Below are 9,054 nucleotides of genomic sequence, written 5' to 3'. Positions count from 1 at the left end.
CCTCGTCAGTACGTGACGAAATTTGCGAATGTGTTCGGGCGCGGGCAGGTGTCGCGAACGGTCCGATTGATGAGTTGGTGATAGTGATCATGAATGGAATGCGTGACGTAGTACAAAGACACGTGTTGTTCAGTTTATTCGTGTCTTTCGCGAGAATAGTATCGTGTGAAGTAAAGAGATTTATACAGTGATGAATGATGAGAAAATGTACAGTGAATTTGTGAATAATTTCGCGAGTGCAGTGAAATGTAAACGTGAACGTGAAATTGTGGCGCAAAAGAGAGAACAGAGAAATCAGAAAAAAAAGAGACTGATGACGCGGCTCGCGGATCTCGCATAATATTGAATGTGCCTGGATATAATTACATGTAATTAAGCGCGGTACGATTCTCGGAAACATGATACCGTGAAACATAATGTGAGTGAATATTATACAATGCGGGTGAAACATTTGAGAAAATTCGGAGTTTAGAAGAGCTCACGAATCCGAGTGCGTTGGAGAGGCTGCGGTGTCGGCTCCTGGCAAGAGGATGATCTTCGCGAGTGGCCGAACGAACTCCGAGGATGCTGTGCGCACGGTGACCACGCGTGTTACGCCGTCGTCTCCCGGGTGCAGTGCCGTGATTCGGGCGAGTGGCCACCGGGTTGGAGGTGTTGTCTCCGCCCGCAGGAGGCACAGGTCGACGCTTGGGTCGGTCTCGCTCCTCTGCCATTTCGGTCTGTAAGCCAGCGTCTGGAGATATTCGCGCGACCACCGTTCCCAAAAGTGATCGCGCATTTTTTGAAGAAGCTGCCATCGTGACAGCGTGTTCTCTCTCTCGGTGGCAAGCGACGGCTCGGGGACGGCCAGAAGGGGAGCTCCGATCAGGAAGTGACCGGGTGTGAGTGCCGCCAAGTCGTCCGGATCGTCGGTCAGTGGTTGAAGCGGGCGCGAATTGAGGCACGCCTCCACCTGTGTGAGAAGAGTCGTCATCTCCTCAAAGGTGAGCGTTGCCTCGCCGATGATCCTTCGAAGGTGATGTTTCGTTGACTTGACGGCTGTCTCCCAAAGTCCGCCAAAGTGAGGAGCTGCGGGCGGATTAAACCGCCACCTTATGCCGTCTGAAGCTGCTGCCTGTGCGATGCGACGGCCGTCGGCAGTTGAGGCGCGAAACATTTCTCGGAGTTCTCGGCTTGCTCCGATGAAGTTAGTGCCGCAGTCCGAGAACACCTCATGGCAGAGTCCCCGTCTGGAAACGAAGCGACGGAAGGCAGCCAGGAACGCCTCAGCCGTGTAGTCGGAGACCACTTCTAGATGAACTGCCTTGGAGCTAAGGCAGACAAAAACAGAGATAAAACCTTTGTTTGTTCGATGGCCTCGTCCCTTGCTGGTCCGGATGAGGATCGGACCGGCGTAGTCCACCCCGGTACGTAGGAATGGACGCGCTGGAGTCACTCGCTCCTGAGGAAGGTTGCCCATCAGTGGCTGCGGTACAGTGGCTCGCCATCGCGTACACACGATGCATCGATGGATCTGGCGCTTGACTATGGCTCTTCCTCGCGGGATCCAGAATCGTTGGCGGAGCAACCCGAGGGTGAGCTGCACTCCGCCGTGTAGTGTTCTGCGGTGGCAGGAATCCACCAGGAGCCTTGTCATCCAGGAGTCCGGCGGAACGATGATCGGGTGCCGTTCATCGTGAGACAGGATGGCGTGTTTGAGTCGGCCTCCGACGCGCATTACGCCGCTGTCGTCAAGGCGAGGACTCAGCCTGGTGAGCGAGCTGCGTGGTGACAATGCACGTTCCTTGCTCAGTGATGAGACTTCAGTGTGGTAGTGCAGTGCTTGTGATGTTCGAACCCATCGCAGAAGTGCGTCTTCGATCTCGTGTGGCTCGAGATTGTGTGCGGTGTCAACGGAGTTGTGCGTCCTCTTGACGGTTTTTTGACGCCATCGCAGACACCAAGCCGTCACCCTGAGCAGCCGGTGCAGCGAAGAAAAGCGGAGAAGAACGTCTGGCTCAGTAACGGCCTTGCCGACGGCGTTGAGCGAGCTGACGGCTCGTTGCTCTGGCAGTTCCGCGTCTGGCAAGACGTAATCGTTGCTTGGCCAAAGTGCCTTGCTTCCCAGCAGTCAGGATGGTCCCGTCCACCATAGTGGATGACTAACCATGTCACTTGGCTGGACTCCTCGGGAGGCGCAGTCGGCAGGATTGTCTCGTCCCGGCACGTGGCGCCATTGAGCCTCGGGTAGCTGGACCTGGATTTGCGACACCCTGTTGGCCACGTAGGTCTTCCAGCGGGAGGCGTGTCCTTGTATCCAGTGCAGCGTTACCCTGGAGTCAGACCACAGGAAGACCGGTGCTGTGGACAAATCTAGCAGAGTGCGCGTGTGAAGAGTGAGGTTCGTTAGTAGGGTGGCCGCGCACAACTCGAGTCGCGGCAATGACACTGGCTTCACCGGAGCGACCTTGCCCTTGGCAGCCAGCAAGTGAAGTGCGGTGTCATCTTCAGTGGTGGAGCGGAGGTACACCACCGCGGCGTATCCTCGCTCCGAGGCGTCGGCGAACCCGTGGAGTTCGATCCGTGCGTGCGGTCCGTCGCTGCCCAACCAACGAGAGACCCTGAGACCTCGTTCAGCCGCGGAAGGTCAGTGAGAAGATTCCTCCAGGACAGGGCGTCTGCTGACGGAAGAGGAGCGTCCCAGTCCAACTTCTTCAACCAGGCGGACTGAATTAGGATTTTGGCTCGCATTGTTACTGGAGTGAGCCACCCTAGTGGATCGAACAATCGTGCGGTTTCGGACAGGACGCGTCTTTTTGTGAGTTCCGTGAAGTGACGCGCCTGTACCGAGAAAGTGAAGTGATCACTGGCCGGGTGCCAGTGAAGACCCAGTGTCGCGTGGCTTTCCTGAGACCACGAGTGCGGTGAGCTGGGGAGCCAGTGTTCGTGCGGGACTCCATCCAGAATGCTGGTGTTGTTGGCTGCCCACTTCCGAAGTGGAAACCCGCCCGCCGTGCAGAGACTACGTAGCTCCTGCTGCAATGTGGTGGCCTCCGGGATGGTGCACGCTCCGGTGAGGATGTCGTCCACGTAAGTATCGCGGCGCAGCGCGACAGCTCCACGCGGATATCGCAGACCCTCGTCGTCGGCGAGCTGGCGTAAGGTCCGTATGGCGAGAAATGGCGCGCAAGCCAAGCCATACGTGACCGTTCGTAGGCGGTATTCACGGACGTCGTCGGCGGTACGGTGCCGCCAGAGAATCCGTTGACAGTCGCGGTCCTCCGGGTGGATGAGGATTTGGCGGTACATTTTCTCCATGTCCGTTACGAAGACATGGCGGTGCCAGCGCCAACGGAGGAGCACGTCGGCAAGAACTGGCAGGAGGTTGGCGCCCGTCAGCAGATTAGCGTTGAGAGAGGTGCCCGAGGTCGTGAGCTGTGAGCCGTTGAACACGACCCTGAGCTTTGTCGTTGTGCTCGTTTCCCGCAGCACTCCGTGATGCGGTAGGTAGCACTTAGCGGTGCCTTCTTGTTCGGATGAGGTGTTGATTGTCTCCATGTGTTGCAGGTCTTCATACTCCTGCATGAAGCTGCGGTAAAGATCGCCGAATCGAGCGTCCTTGGAGCAGCGGCGCTCCATGGCGTTGAGCAGACGTTCGGTCGGCTTGCGGGTCTCGGTGAGAGAGGGCGGTGCTCCAGCGAACGGCAGTCTCACAACGTACCGTCCGGTGCTGGTGCGTGCGTGCTCGCGGGTGAAGAGGTCTTCGCACCTCTTCTCTTCGGCGGTGAGAGCGACGGGAGCGGCAGGCTCTCTTTCCTGCTCCCAAAATAGCTGCACCAGGTCGTTTAGGTGGTGATCGACCGAACATTGGTGGGTATTTTGGTTGCCTTGGGTCGTAGCCCTGTTACCTCCTGACAGGATCCAGCCGAGTGAGGTTTGCTGCGCGATGGGCTCGTCCCTGCGCCCCTTGCGAAGACCGTCTTGAAGAATGGCGGAGTACACGTCCGCGCCGAGCAGTAACTCGATGGGATCTCGGTCGAGGTACTGCGGGTCCGCCAGAGAAAGACCGCGAATGTGTGGCCAGGTGATGGTACTTCTCACGATGGGACCCTGGTATGTCGATAGGCGCGGAAGGACGTACGCCATGACTGGAAGCGTGGCCCCTGTCACTCCAGAGGCGAGGCTTAGAGATAGCCTTCCGCGAGTAGCTCCGGATGCTCCTCCAACCCTGGCGATGATCATCGAGGATCGGATCCGCGGCAGACGCAAGCGTTGCGCCAAGGTCTCGGAGACCAGAGAGACTTCCGATCCCTGGTCCATCAGCGCGCGAACGTCTTGAGGCCTCCCCAGGTGATCCGTAACAGTGACGCGTGCGGTGGCGAGGAGGATCGCCTTGCGGTCTGACGCGACTCGTTTGGCCGACAATGAGCTCGCTCCGTCGGCTGGTGCGTATGCGTCGTGGAGTAGCGTATGGTGTCGTGACTTGCACGTGAAGCAAGTCTTCACCGACTGACACTTGGCGAGGAAGTGATTGCCAAGGCAGTTGAAGCACAGTCTGTTTGTTTCTACGAAATTCTTTCGGTCGCTCGCGGGTTTTGACTTAAACTCTGCGCATTGCATGAGGGAGTGCTTGCCCTTGCATGCGACGCACGTCGAGGTGTCGGATGTGCGTTTCACGAAATGCGATTTCGCGGATTTGGAAGTTCCTCCGGATTTCGCAACGGAGTTCGGCTGCACGGCGTTGAGTGTGAGGATCTGCTCGGACATGAAACCCATCAGGACGGCATTACTCGGCGGATCGACGGAACCGCGTATGGAGGACTCCCATTCCATCCGAGTTTGCGGATCGAATCGATCGACGAGCAGGTGATTGAAAAGGTCCATCCCGTGCGTGGCAATGGGCCTATCGATGCTCTCCTGAGCGTTGATGGCAGTCGTGGCGGCGTTATAAAGGCGACTTAGCTCGTCGGCGGTTGCGGCTTTCATTTTTGGCACGGCGGTATAAGCGGCGAAGTTGGCGCGAATGAGTTCCCGTTTGTTTTCGTAATGCGAGCTCAGAATCGTCCACGCCCGCTCATAATTGCCCCCGACAATCGGTAATGACCGGATTAATTTTTCCGCAGGACCTTGTAAGCTGGTACGGAGGTAGTGGAGCTTTTCCACGTTAGAGATAGACGGATTGTCTCCTATAATGGACAGGAAGATGTCGCGAAACGCTGGCCAGTCTCCGTACGCGCCAGAGAACGTCTGGAGCTTTATCCGCGGCAACGATGTCTTGAGCGCGTGCTCCTGGTAAGCCTCGGTCTTCGGCACGCTGGGCGGCTCGCTTTTGAGTTTGTTCGCGTACCCGACTAACGTGCTCCGCTGTGTCACGTAAGTTGACTCCGCAATGTCAATAAAATCAGCTTTTGCGTACTCACTGTCGAGATATTTCTCTTTCAGCGCAGTCCTGATGAGTTCGTGCTGAGCCTCGAACTTGTTCCACAGCGTCTCGAGGAGGTGGAGGCGAGCTTGGATGGCTTCGGCGGTGATGTTTGAGACGCCCATCTTGCGCAGATTGTCCACGGAGCGAGACATTCGCCCGTGGACATCATTCTGCGCCTCCAGCAACGCCTTCAAATCGGCACTCATCTTCACTAATTGTCTTTCTGTTCAGGTTCGCGCACTGGACGACACACGTGAATTTCACCCACGAACTGCGGAAGCGGATGTTAATCCGGCTCGAAGGACCAGAAATGTTCGCGAGCGAATCCGACAGTGCGATGATAGGACCGGAAGGTCGTAAAGCGAAAAAAGTGCGCCTCGTTCACACAAAAGACTGACGTTTATTGGAGTCAAAATTAAAAGACAAGTGTTTAGTGCAGTGATTTCGATTAGCGAAACAGCGGTGTAACAAAGTGAGCGCGGTTTCGCGAGCGGTATCGCGAGCGGTGTAGAGAAACAAGAGCGAGAAAAATGCGTTGTCCAAAGTCGTAAGCGGTCGTGTAATGCGGTTAATCAGCGGTTTGATACAGAGATTGCGAAAGTCCAAGAGAATAAGCGGTCGTTATAAGCGGTTTTACTATGCGGAGCGGTTTTAACTAAGCGGTTTGACAAAAAGTGCGAGACTTCGGCTTGCTCGCGTGCGGTGCCCGTTATAAGGCGAGCGGAATTTTGGGCCCGTTGCGACGTGGCCCAATAAATTTAATTGTTTAGCGGTGACCTCATGGCGCCGCGCGTAATTGGCCGCCGATGAGGTCTGACGTCGGCTTTTTCGCGGTTGCCATGCGCGCAGTCTTTTTAGAACAGCTGATTGGCAATCAGCTGTTCGTGACGTATGGGCGCGCATGCCCGTGCGTCGCGCTGATTTTGTCGACGGTTGACGTTGTTGTTGTCACTGTTTATGACACGCGTTTCTTATGCCCCAAAAAAAATTGGAGATAATACGAACGATCGAGTTTTTCTGAAAAATAGATATCTCGAGAAGTTTCTCGACGCTCGTTAAATTCGAATTTGCGAATTTATAACATATTGAAAAATGCGGATTTTACTTACGAATAATTTTTAAGCGAAATGATATTTCGGTTTTCGAACATATACGTATTATAATTGATATACCTGCATGAAAAAGATTGTATTTAAAATTAATTTATGTTTATAATTATAACATTTTTTATATTTATTGACATATATTTCCAACATTTAGCAAAAATAGTATTGTCATGAATTTGTTATGACTTAAATACACAAATGAACACAGATTATTTGTATATGATGCATATACATACGGCAAATATGTAATAAAAAAATGGTAGACATAAAAGGATAAAGAAACCGAAAGAGAGAAGGAGAAAGAGAGAGAAATGGGGGGAATCTTTTACATCTTCATGAATGTCTCTAAACGTTGACGATGGTAAAAAAAGGAAAAAGTAATATTTTGTTATCGATGCTTTTTGCTCAGTATTCGGTGATGATACTAATTTCGAATGATTAATTAATATATTGCTTTATGGTATTGATAATATAAAGACATTCACTTATTATCTTTCTCTTCTTTTTTCTCTTATTGTTTGTTCTTTTTTTTATAATTATCTTTCTGTTAATTTATTCATTATGTTCACATAAGTATGTGCATAAATAGATAATCATTGTTTCTTTGTTTGTAAAAATAATATTTATAACAATATTTATTAGGTTCCGTTATTTTTTTTAATTGAAGAAAAATTACACAAAAAATTTAAGAAAACACGGGACGAACTTTAGCATCAACCTAATATATTCAAGGTGTCCCATTTTAAATGATGCTACAATATCTTCTCAGAACAGTATTTTAGAGAAAAAGATTTCAAATAAAATTTGTTTGGTTCGAAGAGGAATATACGATGCTGCTATTGATTTGGCCTTGGATAATCATTGGAGGTCACACGAAGGCGACTTATACATTGAAAAATCTATTTAATAGATTTTAAGAAAAAATATTTTGAATTGTAATTGCAATTATTTGTATTGCAAATTACTTTCTTCTTAAAATCAATTGTATGTTTTCTGTACACCAATTGATTTCTCTCATTATTTTGTATTGCATAAAAATACTCAGGTAATGTAATAAAAAAGTAAATATTTTATGAGATATTTTATTGTTTATATAAAATTAAGACGATTAAGAAATTTATTCTTAGCCTCATAACTCACAAAGTACTTAATACAAAATATTTTATAGTGTTTTAAAAAGCTCTAAAAAAAAGCTATAACAATGTGTAATGAAAAATAGGAGTTCTCATTTAAGAAATTGGAAGTCACCTTCGTGTAACCTCCAATGACTATCCAAGGTCAAATCAATGGCAGCATCTTATATCCCTCTTCGAACCAAACAACTTTTATCTGAAATCTTTTTCTCTAAAATGCTTTCCTGACCGGATATTCCAGTGCATCACTTAAAATAGGACATCCTATGTGTAAAATTATAATCGTATGTGTGTGTACACATTATCCATTTAACAATACTTAGCATCACATACACAAATAATCATGATAGATTATCTCAGAAAGATAAGAATGTAATCCTTTGTTTACCTTTATATGTAATTCAAAATTGCTTATTATACTTTCTATAGTAGTTAGTGCCAGAGGCGGCCTATTCGTGAGCTGGCTATTTAAAAAAATATTTTATATCAGATGCGGTTTGCATGAGCGCTCTGGTCACAAAATAATATTTATCCCGGACACTATCTACTCGTGTGTTGTAAAAAAAATCCCAGAGGCGATCTGTTCGTGTGCTGGTTGTAGAAAATAATCCCAGAGGCGATCTATTCGTGTGCTGGTTGTAAAAAAAAATCCCAGAGGCGATCTGTTCGTGTGTGCTGGTTGTAAAAAAAAATCCCAGAGGCGATCTATTCGTGTGCTGGTTGTAAAAAAAATCCCAGAGGCGATCTGTTCGTGTGCTGGTTGTAAAAAAAAATCCCAGAGGCGATCTGTTCGTGTGCTGGTTGTAGAAAATAATCCCAGAGGCGATCTATTCGTGTGCTGGTTGTAAAAAATAATCCCAGAGGCGATTTATTCGTGTGCTGGTTACTTTGAAAAATAATTATACCAGATATGATTTGCATACGTGCTTTAGTTTACTAAAAAAGATTGATATTTATTTTGTTTTAATATGATATATTTTTCCATAGTTATATAATTTGCAGTGATAATTATGTAAAATTTTGTAAACAAAGGATTACACTTATTTTAAAGAGATTTTATTTCTTCCAAAATTATAGAAAAAGATAAAGTGTATGAAATATATGTTATTTTTGTAATAATATTTTACACAATATTAAACCATTCATTTTTTCAGGCGACAGTTATTGAAGCTGATGAAGAAAGGGACAAATGACTCTAGGAGCATAAAGAGTATTAACAACAAATCCATCGATTTTCAGAAATCGATAGAATGTTCTGAATACGATGGATTTTAACGTTAGTACCCAAATAATGCAATGCCTGGAGTCACCTTCAAATACAGGTATGTATTATAAAAATGTCAAACTTTGCGATGACGATAGTTTTGTTATCGATAACGGCCCTCTGGATGCAAATCATATTCAGGAAAGC

At 48.5% G+C, this 9,054-nt stretch overlaps 1 protein-coding gene across 1 annotated transcript; it reads right to left on the bottom strand.

Annotated features, from left to right (window-relative positions):
• Window positions 1-478: 478 nt before the first annotated feature.
• Window positions 479-5,610, bottom strand: LOC145968426 (uncharacterized). Its single transcript, XM_083093871.1, has 3 exons — window positions 2,447-5,610; window positions 2,155-2,312; window positions 479-2,061 (listed from the first exon to the last, which is right to left on the bottom strand). Exons 1-3 carry the CDS (start codon window positions 5,608-5,610, stop codon window positions 479-481), a joined length of 4,905 nt encoding a protein of 1,634 aa, XP_082949997.1.
• Between the last annotated feature and the right edge of the window lie 3,444 nt (window positions 5,611-9,054).

Source organism: Camponotus vicinus, unplaced genomic scaffold (genome assembly GCF_025532165.1).
Source record: "Camponotus vicinus isolate PSW18456_S1 unplaced genomic scaffold, iyCamVici1.0 SCAF_3, whole genome shotgun sequence".
NCBI lineage: Eukaryota > Metazoa > Arthropoda > Insecta > Hymenoptera > Formicidae > Camponotus > Camponotus vicinus.
Note: the sequence above shows the minus strand (reverse complement) of the source record. Positions and strands in the feature narration are given on the sequence as shown.